General features: G+C 40.1%; 1 protein-coding gene across 5 annotated transcripts in view; it reads left to right on the forward strand.

Moving 5' to 3' along the window:
• The window catches only part of ERLIN1 (ER lipid raft associated 1), a 54,924-nt gene that overhangs the window by 32,017 nt on the left and 1,736 nt on the right, over nucleotides 1-21,171 (forward strand). For all 5 annotated transcript variants that reach the window (XM_020994632.2, XM_020994633.2, XM_078150783.1 and 2 more), the window contains 4 exons: nucleotides 796-854; nucleotides 14,655-14,746; nucleotides 17,642-17,731; nucleotides 18,806-18,885. In XM_020994632.2, the coding sequence (XP_020850291.1) occupies nucleotides 796-854; nucleotides 14,655-14,746; nucleotides 17,642-17,731; nucleotides 18,806-18,885 (321 nt within the window). The remainder of the gene's footprint in view (nucleotides 1-795; nucleotides 855-14,654; nucleotides 14,747-17,641; nucleotides 17,732-18,805; nucleotides 18,886-21,171) is intronic.

Raw genomic sequence — 21,171 nt, forward strand, 5'->3', positions numbered from 1 at the left:
AGTTGTCTTTCAGTCATTTAGCTATACAACGATCATCCGTGGTTCCGGTTGGGGGACAGAGAAATACATTCATTGTCAGATCTTTATAATTGTACTAAATGACCAGAATTCCTTTGGATTAATAGTTCTATATCAGCCTCCCCAATGTTTGCTTTGTAGTATTTTGAATTTTTGTGAGGTAGCGAGAAAATCAAAGGTATCAAATTGGAGATCAGTACTATTTTGTGGAGAAAGTAGGGAACTTTGTTGTTCAGGCTGGGTGGAGTAATGCTTCCTCAGAACTGCTTTTGACCTTAGGATAAAATAGAACAAAACTTTTTTCTTTGAGTAGCATCATGGGATGCAAATTGTATCCTGCATGCTTATTGGTTAAATTAAAGGTAGTTATGTCGTAATGGTGTTAATCCATTATATCTAACATTCCCTTGATTATCCAAGACAGACATTGGGTGGTTGGTGACAGTCTGAGTTAGGGCTTGAAGTGCTGGCAGCATTTACTTCTTTGAGTCTACCTGTTATTGCCATGTCACTTACTGTGCATGATCATCGTTCATGTGAAATTAAGTGCTCCCCATAATGTTTCACCTAACATTCTGTTTTTGCTAAACTAGTTAACAAACAGTGTTTGGTAGGGTGTGCCTGTATAGAATTTTCCAGTAGACTCTCCTCTTTGCTATTGCTAGGTGTCAGAATTAATTGTGACATATTCGTAACACTTCAAGGCTGCAAAGCTGTCAATTTAAAGATATATTTAGATATATTTTTAAAACATACTTTGGCTTTTTTTCTTAATAGGCTGTGCGTGTTACAAAACCCAAAATTCCAGAAGCCATAAGAAGAAATTTTGAGCTAATGTGAGTAATGTTCATGAGATCACATTGTTTCCATACAGGGTTGTCTGAAGACCAGTGCCAGTAGTTTAGGGAAGATTTAAGCATTAAACTGTACCCAGCAGTTGGGGGAGGGAGCAGCAGAGTGTGTGTGCCTTTGTTTCTTTGTTAGTTTCATATGTGTTATAGACACCTTCAAAAAATTTTGTCACTAGGGCAGTGTTGCTTTAGTTTCTGTTTTTCTTATAAAGTATTTTCTTTCATTTTGGAACGTGGCTTATGTTTTTGTTTTTAATAACCTTTTGAAATGTATACCATCCTACGCTCTATTTTTTTTAATCTGAACCACATAAGAAAAGACTGAAGTAGCAATCTAGGATACTCTCAGGAGAGTGGGTATGTGATCTTGGCCCAGCACCATTGTTGGAAGCCTAGAATAGGGACTTGAGCAAAGCCATCAATAGAATCTAGTGATATAAAAGAATATGTCATCTATGTAAGCTCTCAAACACTATTCCTTTATTGTATTGATTATAGTGGACGCATGATTGACCTGAAGTTTGGATATCTGTTGTGTGCAGTTGTACATTTGTAGTAATATTAGAATCTTTCCAGGGGAAGCTCTTACTTGAGTAGTCTTTTTTCTGAAGACAGTCGGCCTGGTTTGTGTCCTGGGCTTGGCTAGAGATTTGGGGGTGTGGGGTAGGGATAGGGTAGAGATAATGGCATGTCCAAAACGGAATTATCTTTTCCTGAAATCCCTCCCCCATTCCTAACTTATCTATTGTTGTTGAAGGTACCATTCTGCTTCTAGTCACCCAGGCTCACAACCTAATAAGGAGTGATCCTCTACTCAGCTGCCAAATCCTGTCATTGCTACCTGACTCTGTTTATTATCATTTAGCTTATGTTTTGTTTACCAGAACATTATGAATAAAGTTGTCAGATTCCTTGTTGAGCTTGAGATAATATGCTATACTCTCTGGTTTATCAGTCTTGTATTAATTAGGAAAAATAACTGAGATTACTTTGGCACCATTTTCTATTGCTGTGCCACAAGCACACCAAGCTTATCGTGCCTTCAAAGAGGCTGATCCTTTAGGCCTTTGTGACCACATGCCTGTGTCCTTCTCTCTAATTCAGCTAATCTATTGTTGCCAGACTGATCTGTACTGCTCTAATCATGTCATTCCACTGCACAAAATCTTTCATTGACTTACTTCCCAGTGCTAGTAGAACAATGGCTAACATCCTTGATTTGGAGATTAAGGTTCTCTGTAACCAGGTTCCATCTTTTCTTTCTACTTTCTACTTAATGCTGCTTGTTCAGCATTTCAGCATATTTTTTCTTGATGGGGTCGGAGTAAATACTGGCTCAGGAGAGAGGAGACAGGATCGGCCGTTCAGTCAGGATCAGAGTTGGGACTGACAGTTAGGTTTGCATTTCCACAGCCTAATCCTTACTGTGCTGTCTTAGCTTGTCCAAACCTTTGTTTTAGGAGAGCTGTGAAACAAAGGATCCATAGATATCAGGAATTTTCTTCTCCAGATCAGGGTGTGTGTGTGTGTGCGTGTGTGTGTGTGTGTATAATTTCTCCCATAAAAATGGTGCTACTACATTGCTACATTTTGACTTAGAAAATACAATAACTTTAAAAATTGAATTCCTTAACAGATGTCCAATGTTGTTAAATGAATATATTGAATTGTGGAAATGGAAAAAAGCAATTTGAATGAGAAACATATAGGGTTAACCATTTTATTTTATTTATTTTTTTGTGTGTATGAGGTAGTTGAGGTTAAGTGACTTTCCCAGAGTCACACAGCTAGTGAGTATTATGTGTCTGAGGCCAGATTTGAACTCAGGTCCTCCTGACTCTAGGGCCAGTGCTCCATCTACTGCATGCCGTCTAGCTGCCCCACAGGGTTAACCATTTTAGAGCTTATTTTTTGAATACTGGCTTTGCTCTAGCTAGGCTCTGCCACTGATCACTTAGGAGACATTGGTCAAATCTCTGTTCGTCTCTTTGGGCCTTAGTTTGGTCATATATTTCTCTATGCCTGAAAAGCCTTTCCCTTTCTTTTTCACTTATTGAAGTCCTGTTAAGGCCCAATTCACATTTCACCTCCATGAAACATGAATCCTTCCTTGTCTACCTTACCTTGCTGTGGTTTCTTCCTCTGAACCCTTAAGATTTGAAAAATATTTTTTATGTTTTATTTTTCCATTACATTCATTTCCCTGCACAGTTATCTTTTTAAACAAAGATTTTAAAGAAAAAAAAAGTCCAAAAGATCTAACCAGTATCCACCATGTTCATACCCCGCTCTCTTTCCCCCATCCTTTCTTTCGGTGAAGGGAAGAAAGTATATTTTCTTTACTCTAGGGCCATCCTTGTTCAATATAATTACAATATTCATAAAAACATATGTTTAAAAAAAAGTTTTCACATGCTACTGGGAAATAAGAAATACAGGAAATGGGGTACAGAAGTCTATCCTGCCCTACAGGAAAATAGAAGGGGAAGGGGATAAGAGAAGGGGGGGAGAGATAGAAGAGAGGACAAACTAGGGGGATATTCAGAATGCATGCCATCTTGGGGTGGGGGAAAGGGTGAGATGGGGTGAAAATTTGGAGCTCAAAATCTTGTGGAAGTAAATATTGAAAGCTAAAAATAAATTTATATTTAAAAAAAACAGTATTCAGGGGTTTTTTTTGTTCCTTCCATTTACATTCATGTAGTCATTGTGCATTGTTTTCCTGGTTCCTTCATTCTGCATCTGTTCATATAAGTTCTCCCATACTTCTCTGAATTCTTCATATTTGTCATTTCTTATGGTACCTCTGAACTCTTAGAGCACTTAGTAGCTGTACGTTCGGTGCTCCTCAGAAGCAGATTTATGTAGCATTACCTTTCTATGTGCACATGTCCTTACCGTAATAGAAGGTTCTGTTACATGTTTTAGGCTTCCATAGAAATGTAGACTCAGGCGCAAGGTACTTAAAAAAGCTTGTTGGGTTGAATTGCTATTTATTTTACTTTGCATTTCCAACACTAGCAAAGTGCCTTGCACATAGTAGGTTTATAGTAAATGTTTGATGATGATCGTGCTCTAGAAAAAAAATCTTTTGATTCGATATTACTCCTTGATTGAGCGTTTAGAAAGCTTGTAGTTTGTCCCAGTCGACCATAGAGTTGCTTCTTAGCCTCAATACATAGTCACATGGCTAGTCAGAAATCACTAGGTTCACTATGGGCTGCTTATTTCTGTTGTTAAGGTTCCCAAATAGACTGACACACCTGTTGCCCCAGCATAAATCAACAGATAGAGCTCCTAGAGGAAACTCTAGTTTCCCAGGGAATCATGATGATGATAATAAGGATGATAATTTTGGTTTTGGTTTGAACCTGAGATTTCATTAGTGTAAAGAGCTTGCAGTCTGGGTATTCCCTTCACTGATTCAGCCTAGCAGCTCACCTGTAATGTGTAGTTTCAGAGAAGATTAAGTGATTTATTTACTAACAGTCGCATAGATAATGCTTTGGAGGCAGAATTTGGACCCCAAGACTTCTTGGCCCTCTATTTATTTTGTCATGGTGCTTATAATAACAATTAGTGACAATAACTATAACTAATTTATATACTTCTTTTAAGATTTAAAAAGCATTTCTATCACAGTAAACCTGTGAGATATGTAGTACAAGTAATATTTCCATTTTATAGATTTGGAAACTGAAGATTAGTGAGGTTAAATGAATTGTCAATGGTCAAAAAGCTTGTACATGGCAAGAACAACTATTGCAACAAACTTAACCTCCCTAGAGCTCAGATTCTTCATCTGTATGATGAGAGTGTTGGAATAGGTGATCTCTCTGGGTTCCTTCCAACTCGAGCAGATTATTTTATGTATATTTATTTCTGTACAAATCCTATTTCCTTTTAGCAGATTATAGGAATATTGAAGGTAGGGGCTATCCTATATATCTTTGCATCTCTCAGTATATAATATATATGTTTGTAACAAAGTAGATGCTTAGTAAATATTGAGCAAGGTGAAGTGGTCAGGACAAACCTAACTTTGAATCCTGTTTCCAACATTAATTTAGGGCAGGCCTGTATGGCCTGTGGCTGCTTATGGCCAGGTATGCCAAAGGGTTTTGGGTAGCCTGTGAAAAATGTAGAGGATGTTCTCCTCTACATTTTTTGCTGGCCGCTCAAAATCCTTTGGCATGTGGCAAGCATACCACAGGCCATAAAGGCCTGATTCAGGCTATGGTCTTGTACAAGTCATTTAACATCTCTGAGCCTCAGTTTTATCTTCTGTAAAATGAGCTCACAAAGTGGTTGTAAAGAAAACAGTTTGTAAACTTTTAACTGCTATGTCATAGGTTCTTTGGAATTGTAGTTGGTCATTGCATTGATCTGAGTTTTACGACTAATAATCTGCGAATTTTTAAATTGAATGTTCAGTCATGAAGATGAATAAGGAAAGATTAGAATTATTGCTTGTGGAAAATAGTGTCATGTTAACAGATGACCTAGAGAAAGTATAATTACTCTGCTCCTATTTTGCTTCTGTTCACCAAGAAGCAAATAGAATAGGGAGAATGGAAACCCAAGATGGGTGAGAAGATAGTAAAAAAGTACTTAACGTCTTTAAGTGAGTTTAAATCTACAGGGCCAGACGAATTAAATCCCATCTGACAGAATCTGCAAAGGATGAATTCTCAAAGAATTGGAGTCCAAGGCAACATAATAATAAAGGCTGCAGCAGAGAGACAAAGTGCTGTTGAGGGACCAATGGAGGAGAGTTTGCAGCTAATTGGGTGGACAGGCAGAGTGGACTAAGGAAAGGCAGAGAAGGAGCTGCTGTTTGTTGGACCTTGAAGAATGAGTTTTTGCAATCTCGGCTTTTTCTATCGTTAAACTTCCTGACATCTTGGAGGATTCCCACCATCAAATAAATACCTCTTTAGTTCTTCCTTATGTGCTACAGGCCAAAACTGTAGGAAATCCTGAAACTGTGATGACTGGGACTACTACAGATTTATTCTGGCTAATCTCAGCTGGGGCCTTCACTACAGCAAAGCATCCTTCCTCTTCGTCCTCCCTAGTTGATTCTGTCACACTCACCACACTAGCTATTCCACGCTTTTTCTTCTCAAGCCTCTCATATCCACTCACTCCCTGCACTTCCCACATCCTCACTCCTGAAGACCTTAACTTATACTTCAAAAAACTTCAGTCCATTTCCTGAGAGCCCTGTCTTCATCTCATATTGCTCGAACATCTCACTCCCGCTATTACCTCCTTCACTTCAGTCTCTGATGATCAGAATATTTCCCTTCTGCTTGCTGAAGTCAATTCCTCTGTATCAGTCATGTCAAACTCAAATAGAAATAGGGACTGCTAAATTGTATTGAATTAGATAACCACATAATAACATTATCTGTGTTTTATTGTATTTTTATTTACTTTGTTGGATATTTTCCAGTTACATTTTCATCTAGTTCAGGCCTCATGTTTGATACCTCTGCTCTATATATACCCTTGATCTCTTCCATTCTTCTTCAGGAGATTGAACCTGTTTCCAACCTTCATTTTTTGCCTACCCCCTGGCTCCTTCTTAGCTGCCTACAAGTACCCCCAAATCTCCTCCATCTTTAAATACCCTTCACTCGATCCCACCATGCCCAGCAACTATCAGACCGTACATTTTCTCCCTTTCTCAGCTAAACTCCATGAAAAAGCTATCCACAATTGGTGCCTTCACTTCCTCTTGTCTCTCTCTTTTCTAAACTTTCTTGAGTATGGCTTCCAGACTCATTACTCAATTGAAAGTGGTCGCTTCAAAGTCATCAGTGATCCCTTGATTGCCCGTTCTAATAATATTCTCTTTATCCTTATTCTTCTTGACCTCTGCAGCCTTTGACATTATTAACCATCTTCTCTAGGATACTCTCAGGGTTTTTGTGACACTGTTCTCACCTGGTTCTCCTCCCTGGCTGATCTCTTCCTCAGTCTTTTTTCCTGTATGTCATTTAACCATGGGTAATCTCCCAAAACTTAGTCCTGGGCCCTCTTCTCTTTATATTCTTTAGTGTAGCAATTTTATCCGCTTCTGTAGGTTGAATTATCATTTGTCTGCAGATGATTTCCAGATCTGTTCATCTGTCCCTAGTTTCTCTTTTGAGCTCTAGTGCCACATTACCAACTAAATGTTGGCTGTTTCAAACGCCATATGCTACAGGCATCTCAGATTCAACATATCTAAGACAGAGCTCGTTATTTTTCCTCCAAACCCTTCACTCTTCTAAACTTTTCTGTTATGGCCCCACACATGTCCAGTCGGTTGTCAAATCTTGTAATCCTGACTCAGCGCAAGTACCACCTCCCCTACAACTTCTTACGTCTCCTTTCCACATACTCAGCCATCAGCCTAATCGCCTTTCTCCTATGCCAGAAGTGGGGAACCTGCAGCCTTGAAGTCACATGTGGCCTTTTAGGTGCTTGGTTGCAGCCTTTTGAATGAGTCCCAAGTTTTACAAAGAACAAATCCTTTTACTAAGGGGATTTGTTCTGTGAAGGTTGGATTCAGTCAGGGGGCTTCACTTGAGGACCTAGAGGGCCACATGTGGCCTTGAGGCTACCGGTTCCCCACCCCTGTCCTAGGTCCTTGATCCCAGCCTTCCCCTTCCTCCCAACCCATCCTTCTGCCCAATTTCAGTCTATTCTTCACTCAGCCCTGAAAGTGCAGGTCCTTTGTTTGGTATTGAAAACTTTTCCACCTACCCCCTCCCTACCTTTCCAGTATTCTCGCATTTTTGTCCCCAGTGATATGGACCTACTTGCAATCTCAAACATAACACTCCATCCCCTGGCCTTTGGTCTTTGTACTGGCTCTGTGTTACACCTGGTATGCTTTCTCTCCCAGCCTCCAGCTGTTACTATTTTTGGTTATCTTACTCTGCTCAAGCATCTCCTGTAGGAGGCCTTTCCTGGTCACCCTAGTTGCCCGTTCCATCTCCTCTAAGAGTCTTTCCATCCATTCTGTATTTATCTTGCATGTTCTGATTCATATATATTGTCTCCCCTTATTAGAAGGTAAATTTATTTTTTTTTAAGGATATTTTTAATTTAAAATTTTTTTTAAATTTTTAGTCAATTGGGGTTAAGTGACTTGTCCAGGGTCACACAGCTAGGAAGTGTTAAGTGTTTGATCTGAGGTCAGATTTGAACTCAGGTCCTCCTGACTTCAGAGCCAGTGCTCTATCCACTGCGCTACTTAGCTGCCCCTATTTTAAATCTAAAAAAAATTTTTTTTTAAATAAAAGGTAAATTTCTTGAGGGCAGGAACTGTTTCTATTTTTTCTTTGTATTCTTAGTGGCTAGCATAATGCCTATCACTTAAATCCTTTATAAAGTGCTTATTGATGAATTGGTTGACAGTCTTCTTTTTGTAAAAAAAGTTTCATATTTTCCTAATACTGAACACCAATGCAACTAACTGAACTTGTTCAGTAAATATATATGTTTTAATTAATTACTTTGAACACATAAAATACTATAATTTTTCACTTATACCTAAGCTTCCATCAGAATTTTGTCCATTTGTTTTTTTTCTTCTTTTCTCTTAAATGGTTGTAGATCATAAGAATCCCATTCTTCTGTATCTGCTTTTTTTTTTAACTTTGCATTATTTTTTCCTTGTTTCTTTGTATTCTTCATGCTTATCAATTTTCATTATATTATAATATTCCATTAAATTGAAGTACCTTATTTAATCATTCCCATATATGGACTTACAGGTTTATTTCAGCTTTTGGGGGGCAATTACATATAATTCTGAAATGAAAAATCTTTCAACAGATGCTTTTTGAATGGTTTTTGTTAATAATTTCAGGCTGTGTTCACAGCAATGGAATCATTGGATCAAAGGCTGTAATTATTTTTGTAATTGTGTACTGCCAGGTGGTTCACCAAAAAGATTCCACAAGTTTGTAATCCTTACAGCAGTGAATGAGTATGAGTGTACCTTTTCCCCCCCACAACCCTTTTAGCGTTGAGTTTTCATTGTTTTCATTATGTTCTTTTTTTAAAAAAATTTTTTTTTTAAATTAAATCTTACTTTTCCTCTTTTATTGTACCCCGAGTAGGAAAAAAAAGGGAAAAAAGAAAAACAAAATCTTCATTACAAATATGCATAATCAAACAAAACAGATTCCTTCATTGGTCCACTATCCAAAAAATGTCTCATTTTATACTCTGAGGGTGATCTTCCCCTCACTGTCAGGAGGAGGGGTGGTGTGCTTCTTTGTCAATCCTCTGGAGCTCATAGAGGGTCATTATGTTGGTCAGAATTCTTAAACTTTCAGAGTTGGTTTTGTATTGTTCTTATTTTGTCAGTTTTCTTGGTTCTGCTCATTTCAGTCTTCATCAGTTTTAATTCTTCAAAATAGTTTTTGTAAAAAAACCCCATTGATGTTATAGATAAATTGTTCTGACTCTGCTCATTTGGGTCTTTTTAAAAAACTATTTTCTGACTTTATTCTTCATGTAAGTCTTTCCATGTCTCTTTGAAAGGAAAGAAGTAAACAAACATTTAGTAAGTATCTAGTATGTGCCAGACACTGTGCTGAGTACTTTACAAATATTATTGCATGTCATTCTCACAGCAGCTCTGAGAGGTAGGTGCTATTATTCTCTCCATTTTACAGTTGAGGAAACTGAGGCAGACAGGCTAAGTGACTTGCCCAGGGTCACGCAACTTCTAAGTTGTTTGAGTCTGGATTTGAACTCAGGTTTTCCTGATTCTGGGCCCAATTACTCTATCCACTGTACCATCTAAATGCTTTTCTTCATTTCTTACAGTACAGTAGTATTCCATTATGTTCTTACACCAAAATTTGTTAAGCTATTCCTGAAATGATTTGCATCTCCTTAGTTCTAGCTTTTTGCCACCACAAAAAATAGCTTCTGTAAATAATTTTTGTAAATGTGGGATCTTTTCCTTTCTCCTTGGTGTTTTTGAGGTGTAGCTCTACCAGTGGTAAATATGTTAAACTTAAAAGATTGAGAAAATAGTTTCATTGTTTTTAATCATTTTTGTTAATGTGAGTGTGAGGTGCTATGTTAGCAGGATTTCACTTTTGCTTTTCTTTAATTTTTAGTGAGAGTGATTATTTTTTAAAATGATCATTAACAACTGGTATTCTTTTGGCAGTTAGCTTTCATTTATCTATTGTGACTTGGGGAGGTACCCTCTGAGTTTTTAATAGTTTTAAAATTTTAGCTCATTAGAAATTTTCAAGATTGTATGCCCTGCCTCCTTTTACATGTAAGGTACCTGAATACTGGATATATGTTGTGACTGGGACTGTTGGAGGGGATGAGCTCTTCATGGCTCCATCATATATTGAAATATGCCTTGTACCTCTTAACTCTGTGTTCTGTCGTTTTGCCAAAACTCAGCTTTGAGTTATCTGCATCATTTGCATTCTCTATTCCTCCTTGCATGCTGCTAAAAAAAAAAAAATCATTCAGCCATTCTGACCAAGCCCACTGTGAATTCTGGGGTCTCATTACAAAGAAAGCCTTTGATTCTTCACTATTTGACTCTATTACATTCCCTGCAATGGCTAATCTTTTTTTTTTTAAGTTTTTATTATAAACTGGACCATCAAAAAAGAATATTTCCGTACACAAAACAGAGTACAAAAAGTAAATTTTGCATGAAACTTTGAATCTCCATTTCATCCTGCAGTGGCTATTCTAAACCACCTAATTCTCTCCTCCAGCTCACATTGTCATTCCTGTTCTCTCCATCTTAACAGATCCTTGCCTCCTCCTTTGCTGAGAGTTCGCTGTGAGCTCCCTCTCCTCTTCAGAACCTCTCTATACCATACCTCATTCTCTTCTTTGCTTTTTTTTCTTTACAAAAGGCCAGCCATGCTACATTTCCTTCCTATCTCCTTGGGGAACTTGACCTCTTGATCATTTTTCCTTCCCTGTTGATTCCTCTGCTGCCTCAAAACATGACCAGGTGTGTCCCCCAACCTTAAAGAACCAACTGCACAACCTTCTCTTAACCCTGCCATTCCTTCAAGGTATCTTCCTGTAGCTCTTCTTTATAACCATTCTTAGAAAGCTTTGGCTGTGCTCATTGCCTCCATTGCCTCCTTCTCACTTCTCATATCTTGGTATCCCCAGTCGCTTGACTGAAATTGCTCTTTTCAGGATTACTGCAGCTTTTGACTTTGGCAACCACACTCTCTTTCTAGATTAGCTTTTCTCCTTTTGGCTTCTTTGACATTGTTTTCTTTGATTCTTTATCAAACCATTCCTTCTTTTATTTCCTTTACTGTATCATTATCCTTTTCTTGATCATTAATTGTAGGTGTCCCCAGGACTCTGTTTTGGGCCTTCTCTTTCTGCACTCTCTTGCTGTGTCATCAGCTCCCATGGGCTTGCTTATCATCCCTATGAAGTTGATTCTGTTTGGTTCAGACCTGCAAATTCATAAACGTAGATGTAGTGGCACTTCTTGTTGTAACAAAAAACTGGAAGCAAAGTAGATTCCTATCAGTTGGGGAATGACTGAACAAATTATGGGATATTAGAATAATGGAATATTATTATAGTAGAAGAGATGGCAAAAGACAGATACCTAGGAAGACTTCTGTGAACCGATGTGTAGGGTGAAATAAAAAGCCCCTCAAGTACAATTTATATAATAATCAATGACGTGATTCAAAGAATGATTCTGACTCATATCAGAGAATCTGAGAGTTGGAAGATGACCTCAGTGACCAGTGAGTCCAATCCGAATATGGAAGTCCAGCCTTTGTTTGAAGACCTCCAAGTAAGGGGAACCTACCACCTTTCTAGGCAACATTCCATTCCATTTTGGGACAGCTTGAATTGCTAGGCATGGGAGCTCTGTCTCTGCTCACCCAAACCATTGGTCTTGCTTTCAGCCCATCTCTCTTAGCCATCCTCTGTGAAGAAGGGACTAGCTATCCCCCCCAGCACTTACAAGTCAGCCTAGCTGAAGCAGCAAGGCCCCCTGAGGGGGAGAGACAGGAATCAGTGATTGCCAAGAAAGTCAAACCATCACCACCATCACCTTGACCACCATTTCCCTGTAGATTCTGATGGAGACAGCCCATGAGCCTGAGCCAAAGAGCCTTGGGAATGGCAGGGTCCCCCAGACCACCAGGCCTACTTCCAGCCCAGTTCTTGACAGTCATCACTGAGGGGAGAGAGCTTTGCAGAGAAGAATCCATTTGCCTTGTCACTACTAGCAACAACTCCTGACCGGCTGCCACCAGTAGACAGGCAAGTCCAGGAGTCCCCCATATGACTAGTTCTGCTCCCAGTCCTCACAGCTCTCATTTGGGGAAGCAACTTCTATGAAGAAGAGGTGAGCCATCCCTACCAACTGCCAGCCAACTGCCACCCACAGAGCCAGGCAGGGCACCCTGAGGGAGAGGCAGGAAGCAGCATGTGTCAGGCAAGCCTAACTACCACTGGCCCTCAGATCAGAGCTGGGGACGGTCCAGGGACCCTGAACCCCAAAGCCTTGGCAGCGGTAATGCTTCCGTCATGAGGTCTATAGCCATCATCCTGGGAAATATAGCCTGCAGCTATTCCTCTGACTGTTATAGCTATCGCGGTGTAAGACCCAGAAAACATTGTTCTTGCTACCAGAGTCCTCGGCATTATCAAATAATTCAGTGTCAGAAATTGACATGATTTTATTAGTGGAAATAACATCAAAGACTAAGGATTACCATCTACTTTGCTGCTGTCCCCTAAGGATCTTGACTTGCAGCTGAAACCTTCCATATGTGTTGTCTCCTTCATTCGAAGGTGAGCTGTTTTAGAGTATTGACTTATCCCCAGCACTTAGCACAGTGCTCTGCATGTAGCAAGTGCTTCATAAATGTCTTTTAAAAATAGATGGTTTTTTTTTTCAATTATGTGTAAAAACAATGTTTAACATTCTTTTAAAAAAAATCTTGAGTTCCCAATTCTCTCCATCCTTCCTTCCCCTCGCCCTTATTGAAAAGGCAAACAATTTAATATAGGTTATACATGTGTAGTCATGCAAAAAATATTTCCATATTAGTTGTGTTGTGAAAGAAAACAGACCAAAAAAAAAAGCAATGAAAAAAATAGTCGTGGTTTTTTTTTTTAAATATGCTTCAGTCTGCATTCAGACTCTATCAGTTCCTTCTCTGGAAGTAGATAACATTTTTTATCATAAATCCTTTAGAATTATCTTGGATCTTTGTATTGCTGGGAATAGCTGTCATTCATTGTTGATCATTGTACAATATTGCTGTTACTGAGCAGAATTAGAGGCTTCTGTTTGGTCTGGGATTCCTGCCCTGGCTTCTCTTCTTCAGGCTAAGCTAAATGTTGGAATTGAGACCCTGCTTTGCACCTGGGGTTTGAGGCGCTGGTGCACCTCCTTTTTTGGTACCTCTGCCTAGAATCCCACCCCTTCTCTGTCTGCCATGGGTCTGTGGCCTGAAGTTGAGTAGTTGGTGACAGAGCTGCTAGTTTGCACCTGTCCCCGTCTCAATGCCCCAGTGTGTGTCTGCTGGAGCCATGGTTTAAGTTTGGGACCTTCTCTTGCCCTGGTGAGTGTACTTTTCCTGAGCACTAGTGTGCTCTGTCCAGCCCTGGTCCCCAGTATCCTTCTGGCAATGTCTCCCTCTGCAGAGCTGGGCTGGACAAGTGATCTGCTGATGTTTTCTGGATTGCCCTATGAGGATTCGTTTTCCAGATCTCCTGAGAGAAGTTTTGTGCAGAGAAGCTCTGCCTTCCTGCTTCCTGCCGCTCTTCCATCTTGGTCATGATTTGAATTTATCGAGCGCAGCAAAGTGCTATCTTACTCTTTCCTTTCTTACCTCGGGTGTCTCCTTGCTGTTATCACAGCGCAAACAGAATAAGCGCTGAGCAGTCAACAAGCATTTATAATGCGCTTCCTTCAGTAGGCAAGGCACTGTGCTGAGCTTTCGGGATGCACTCAGGCAGAAGAACAGTCTGCCCACATGAAGCTCACAGTCTCTAATAGGACAACAGCACGAAAGTAACTGTGGACCATTGGGCCACTCCGTCTTCTCTCTGTTGTTCATTGTTGTCTCATCCGCCCCGAGTGGCAGTCCTGTCTCTGTGTCCTCTTGTTCTCCATATGGGACACTCCATCTCCTGCCTCTTGATCTTTGTATAACCCGTGTCCCATTCCTGGAAATGCTCTGCGTTCTCCTGTTTGCTTAGGAAACACTCTTCTTTCCAAGCACAGCTCAGGGGCTGCTGCCTTCTATGGAAAGCCTTTTCTAATCCCCCTAGTTGATAGTTCTCTGCCCTGCACCCTCAAAATTACTTCATTATATACTTTTCATTATGCATGCTTATCTCCCTATAGAATGCAAGCTCCTTGAGGGCCTGGCCTGTTTAGTTCTAGTCTGTACCCATCCTCAGCATGTACTCCATCCTCACCTCTAATTTAAAGATTCCTTTTAGGTTCAGCTGGGAAGCCACCTCCTATGCAAAGCGTTCTTTGATTCCTTCCCTGTTCCCCCACTCCCTGCCATAGTTTTTCCTTCTCCTGCCACCAAAGATTTTCTTGATTTTTTTTTGGTTTTGTTTTCAGTACTCATAGTGTCTTGTAGTAAAACACAGGCTTCTTGAATGGCTGCTTTGTGTTTTGTCTTTGTATTCTCAGCATTGAGCACAGGACTTTGTACATTGTAGGTAGTTTAAAAACATTTATTGAATCATTTCTAATTTTAAAAATATTCTACTCCACAGGGAAGCTGAGAAGACCAAACTCCTTATAGCTGCACAGAAGCAAAAGGTGGTGGAGAAAGAAGCAGAAACAGAGAGGAAAAAGGCTATTATAGGTACCTAGTTTCCCATTTGCAATGAATGTCCCTTGTGGATAGGTGTATATTAACAGATAACTAGCCATCTCATACTGAACTTTGTGATGACTCAGTCATACTCGGGGCGGGGGGGGGGGGAGCATTTATTAAGCACCTAGTATATGCCAGGCACTATGGCAAGTACTTTACAAATATCTCATTTGGTCCTTAAAACAACCCTGTGAGGTAAGTACTATAATCATCCCTATTCTACAGTTGAGAAAACGGGGACAGGAAGAGGTTAAATGACGTGGCCAGGGTCACACAACTAATAAGTGTCTAAGGACAGATTTGAACTCAGGTCTTCCTGATTCTAGGCTCATCCACTGTGCTACAGAGCTGTCTCCTTGGACAGTAAGCCCCTCCCCCCATCTTTCTAATCAACCCCACAACTCCCAAAGCAAGGTGTGAGATCAAGTCATACTTTAACTGTAGCCTCCCTGGGTACTGGTGGGAGTGCTGCTGTTTCACTTGTTTTCAGAGACATTTATAGCGGACATTATTGGCAATATGTCCCCCCCACAGACTTAAAAACCCAACAGCTATGAGTCAGAGAAAGAAAACGACTATGGTAAAAGGTTAGGAACTATATACCTAATCATTGGTTTCCTTTACCTGTGCAAAGCCCTCAGTTCTAATGTACATCCTATTGCATTTTGCTAGATAAACACTGCTCAAAGTAGCCTTATGGTCATGGGTATACTGTCCATGCACCAATCACTTTGTATGACTTGTCTGCTTGTCTAGCTCATCACTGGCCCCTTCTCTATTGCTTTACATGTAAGGGTTGCAGAATTATTTTCATATTAATTTGACCAAAGCATAATTGGGCAGAGAAATAAAATATAAATTGTATTCCAAAGCCAAAATAAATTGTTTTGTATTTTCATTAGTATGGATATTTTAAGTTGATTTTTTTCCCCCTTTTTTGGAAGATTTGTTTGTAGTTGTATATATGTACCCAGCTTTCCATAATAATTTCCTTTTTTTTTTTAGCTGTTTTTAGAAGAACACAAAACCTTGAGAATAAAGTGGAAAGCCTGAATTCTATGGGGGTTCCTTCCCTCTAGGAAAACATAACTAGAAAGGTCACACACAAGCCAGAAGCTCATCAATATAGCTATTGTTTCTTTGATTTGTTTGTAGAGAGAAACATAGAAAATATCTTTAGGATTTTTTTTTTAGGAGAGGGAAGATAAAATTTTCTTTATTCATCAGATAAAACAAATATGAAAAGATATATATATTTCATTTCATGTTATGGCTCACTAAAGGAAGTAGAGGTTGATAGAAACATGTAGAAGCAAGGGTGCTTTGGGTTGTAGGCCTCTCATATACCAGTGCCCTTTGAAATTTTAATTAGTAGCTCTTAATTGTTTATCCTTGAAATTTCAAAGGTCTGCTGTAATAAGATAGCCTCAGGAGGTAATCATAGGAGAAATTGTCCTCATAAGAATAATTATTCTTTGTACTCTGAGGTCTCTTTGTTCTCTGTTGGCAGAGAAGTCTCACCTTTTTGGAAAGCCTGGGTCCTGTTTGCAGGTCAGAGATTGTCCCATGACTTCGGCCAGTTCATCACTTTTGTGCCAAGCTCTGTGCTGGGTGTTGGGGATACAAGATGACAGATGACACAGCCTGTATTCTCCAAGAGCTTAAAATAGAATATTAGGCTTAGGGCTAGACCTGTGATGTTGAGTTTCTTTTCATATTTTCATTTCTAATCAAATATCAAGACATTGCCTTGCGTTGGATGATAGTAGATTGGTCTGATGTTGGATGCTGTGGCGAAGAAGAAGAAAGCTATGCTATGCAGTATTCAGCCACTATATTGCCTTCTGGAAATAAGGCCAAGACACGTTGAGAAATTCTTTCCATTTTCCTAATTCAGTCTGGAGACAGAAATAAGGTGCTGTGAAACTTTCACTAAGTGTATCTGCCATGAATGGAAGTTGGGAAATATCGGGTCAGGTAGGTGGTGCCATAGTGCACAGAGTGCCTGGCCTTGAGTCAGGAAGACCATTATTCCCCTGGCTCTGTGCCCCGCAGCAAGTCACTTAACCTCTGTTTAAGGCAGTTTTCTTAACTGTAAATTGGGATTAGTCACAAGATTTAACTCCCAGGGCTGTGAGGATCAAATGAGATAATTGTAAAGGTGCTTAGCACATTGCCTGGCACATAGGAAGTGCTATATAAATGTTAGTTATTATTGTTATTATTATTCCCCAAGTTAAAAAAAAATCTGTTGATTGAATTTTTACTGTAATTGATTTGTTATGCTCTCGCTTAGTTGGCGTGGTTGCACTGGCCATTCTTGCCTGTGAAAAGACTGGCTTGCTGTGAGTACCATGACCACCTCTTGTGTTCTTGGTAGAGGTCAGCAGCTGCTAGATAATGCTCGTCAGACACTGTTTTTACCCTTCTCAACTCTTTTCCAGTTTACAGCCTCTAAGAATCTTTTCCCAGTTTGCCCCTTCTTTCTTTAGTCATTTCCCCATTCTTCTTTCCCTCCCCACTTGGGTACGTAGTCATGCAGTTGTGTTATTTGGGGTATTGTTTACCCTGATGTTTTTCGTGTCTGTATATGATGTTCTTTAAATAAGGATTAAGCCCTTTGAGGTCAAAGACTGCATTTGACTTCTGTTTTCTTGTCATGGAACCCCAGAACAATTAAGTAGCAGTTATGTGTTCATTTTTATTATGTTGCCAAGTGTTTATTAGGCAGTTCCTTTATGCTGTCTTTGAGGGGGTTGTAGTCTAGTGGTAGGCATGAGATTTATATATTATAATATGGTACCTAGTGCTGGATTGTGTGTGTGCTAATAAGTACTGCTTTTAATTTAAAGGGACATTTTTTTTCCTTGTTCTTAATTGTAGAGGCAGAAAAAACTGCACAGGTGGCAAAAATCCGGTTTCAGCAAAAGGTGATGGAGAAAGAAACTGAGAAACGCATTTCTGAAATTGAAGGTGTGTTGTTACAGTTGAGGGCCACCCGTTTTATGCGCTGCCCTTCTATCTCAGGGAAAGGAGAATTCTTGTCATTTCAGGGGATAGGGAGAGTACCTGACCACGACCAGGTCTTCTCTGGACTGGTCACCAGTGTCATGCAGGCCAGTTATAGGCAGCTCAACAGGAACATCTGGCTATGGTCTCAGTTGTTGGTCTGTGACTGTGGGTAAATCATTTGACCTCAGGCCCAAAGTTGGGCCTGAAAACAGGGTTGATGAGCTAGCTGCCTTTTTCTGCTCCTGTATGTTTCTTGTGACTTGATTTTTCACTTTTACTGTAGATTGTCTACCGTAATTGAAGAAACAAATGTTGAGTCCTCAGTAGATGCCAGGGCTCTTTTGATTAGTTAGCTTCTTTCGGCTCCCAAATGTTTTTTGAATATTCATATACTTTTTACTTTTGTACCTTGTTACTTTTGTCTCTCCATCCTTGCCCCTAAGTGATTCTGGAGTAATTGTTTCTTCCAGAACTAATTGGTAGGAGATGATGGGATGAGTTAGACAGAATGTAAGGGAATAGAATGTTCTATCAGTGTTGATTGATTCAGGCATTCTGTCAGGTGCTCTTGAAGGTGCAAAGAACTATCCCTCTTCTTAAGGCCAGAAATGCCCTTGTTGTCCCTCTAGACTGGGCACTTTCTTCAGAGAGAGGGAGAGCAGGAATAGCTTTGTTTTTAAAATTTAAATGGGTTATGGGATATGGCTTTGCCAACACTAATTTTATTGTAGTGGCTAGGACTACATGACTGGAGAGAGAAAAAGGAGAGGAAAAAGAAAAGAAGAGCTAGAAAGGAAATAAGCAAACTTAAAGTGAGTAGAGTAATAAGGCTTCTTTTATTGAGAAATGTTTAATCCAATGGCTGATTTTTAAAGCTAAGTCAGTAATCTACATCTTGTACAGCTTACATACCCTCCAATTCTGGGGTGGGCAGCTTGTTCTCTCATCAGGAGGAGATCTGAAGTCCTCCCCAACTGGGGGACAGCTTAAAAACTGTTACTTTAGCATTCTCTTTCACTGTGCTTTACCTACTAGACGCTGCATTCCTGGCCCGAGAGAAGGCAAGAGCTGATGCAGAATACTATACTGCACACAAACATGCCGCTTCCAACAAGGTGCCTGGCTTTGCGCCCCCCCCCAGCCGTTTTTTTCTGGTATTCCGGGTGTGGGAAGTAGAAGGGTAGGCTTTGGCCTGAAGTTTCCTATTGGCAATAATGGGAATGGTGGTAATTTTATCTGATGTCTACGGAAGGTATGTACTGTGGAGTCTCTGCAGCCAAGTAAGTTGGGGAAAGTTAGCTCCTGGTTGGCCTGGGCAGAGGGAAGGAAGGGGATATAAGACCAGAACTTGAAGTAATCGCTGGTGCGGTCTGAATGTAATCAGAATTTCTGCTCCAGGGGAAATACAACCAGCAGCAGCAAGGAAACAGTGCTTAGATCAATCTAAGACTAGACATAGTCAGAAATTCAGTTTTGGGAAACTAGGCTCAGATAGACGATATTGTGATCATCACATCTGCCACAGCTGTTAATCCGTCAAGAAGCCAGGGCACTGAGGGGCAGCTAGGTGGTGCAGTGGATAGAGCGCTGGCCTTGAAGTTAGGAGGACCTGAGTTCAAATGCGGCCTCAGACCAAACACTTGACACTTTCTAGCTGTGTGACCCTAGGCAAGTCACTTAATCCCAGTTGCCTTAGAAAGAAGAAGAAGAAGAAGAAGCCAGGGCATTGGAGCCATGGGGAAGCTGCTTTCTTTGAGGATCATGATTTGGCTCTTGGTGGAGCTGCTGCTGAGATTTGGGAACATAGGATCTTAGAATGGACGAAGGTTCTTGGAAATCATCGACTAGTAAGAGCTGGCACTTGGAAGCCTTAAAGCACTGTCAAAAGGGCTTTACACATATTACCTCATTTGATCCTCTCCCAAACCCTTTGAAGTGTAGGTACTGTTTTTGCCCCCATCTTATAGATGAAGCAACTGAGGCAGGTTGAGGTTAAGGTCACACAGCTAATAAGTGTCCAAGTCTTCCTGATTCCAAGTTTAGCACTTGATCCACAACGTAATCCTACCCCTGAAATCTGTTCAAATCTTATAACCACTATTCATTTTTTTGTGTATGCGTGAGGCATACAGAGTCATACAGAGCTAGTGAGTGTTATATGTCTGAGGCTGGCTTTGAACTCAGGTCCTCCTGATTCCAGGGCTGGTGCTCTGTCTACTACACCACCTGGCTGCCCTACCACTATTCATTTTTGTTGATTCCCTTGAGGACAAATGATGCTGCTAACAGGAATTTAGAAAGCATTGCTAGGAATGATGATGTGGGTACTGGGCAACAAATGGAAGTTGTTAAGTAGGTGTTTGTTTCATCGACGATCCCAGTTTAACTTAAGGGGCTCCAGAAGATAAAGAGATTGGTAAACCAGACAACTAGTGAAGAAGAAAGGACTTCAGATTCGGGTTGGTGGCTTAAAAGATAGGAGTGTTGGGCTCTTGGCTAATACAGTCTAGTTAGATGTGTTTTACTAGCTCTAGTGAGAGCTAGTAAAAAATGTATTTTGGGGATTTATGGATCTGACAGAAGGCATTAAAACTGAAAATGAAGTTGAGGGAGAAGACTGTGTGTGTGTGTCTGTGTGTCTGTGTGTGTGTGTTGAGACAGAGAAGAGTAATTATGACCTGAGAAGAGTCATAACTGTCATTAGGCCAGTTGAATAATTCTCAGCAGACAATACCAGGAGAAAGGGTGGTAATAAAACCCATGGCCGTCGATATTTTATACCCAAAGACACATAACATGGGAAAAATAAGTGAATTAGAGATCTTAATGCAAGGAAGGATAAATCCAGCCTTGGGATATGTCTAGAATATTGTGGAGAAGGTAGACATTATTCAGGAGTCACAGGTTAGGTAGAAGTGGGGTAGAAGAGCAGCAGTGACTAGTAAGAAGGTACACTTATGTAGAAATCCATGTGTCAGAAGGGTGAAATATGCTAGAGATCATTTGAGAGTGGATCAGTGGATTTTAAAAATTTTTCATTTTCTTTCATTTTTTTCCCTTTTATTTGAGTCTTCTAACAACAGTAACAAAAACTAAAGTATAATAAAAAGCATAGGAACTTGGTACATTATCAGTTCTCATTTATGGAAGAGAGCAATAATGCTCTGCAGTCCCCAGCACTGTCATCTTAACTACTTGAATAACCTTTGGGCCTTGGGATCAGTGGATTTTTTACATCCTAAATCTACATTCTGCTAGGAAAATACAAAGCTGTCTTAGTGGAGGGTGGGGATGGGGAAGAACACTAACATCTGAGGGACCAGGAAGGGCATTTTGTGAGAAGTTGTATCTGAGGTGAGCCTTGTAGAAGAAAACTCTAAGATTACCGAAGATGGATAAAG

This window comes from Phascolarctos cinereus, unplaced genomic scaffold (assembly GCF_003287225.1).
Source record: "Phascolarctos cinereus isolate Bilbo 61053 unplaced genomic scaffold, phaCin_HiC Scaffold_3;HRSCAF=262, whole genome shotgun sequence".
Taxonomy (NCBI): domain Eukaryota; kingdom Metazoa; phylum Chordata; class Mammalia; order Diprotodontia; family Phascolarctidae; genus Phascolarctos; species Phascolarctos cinereus.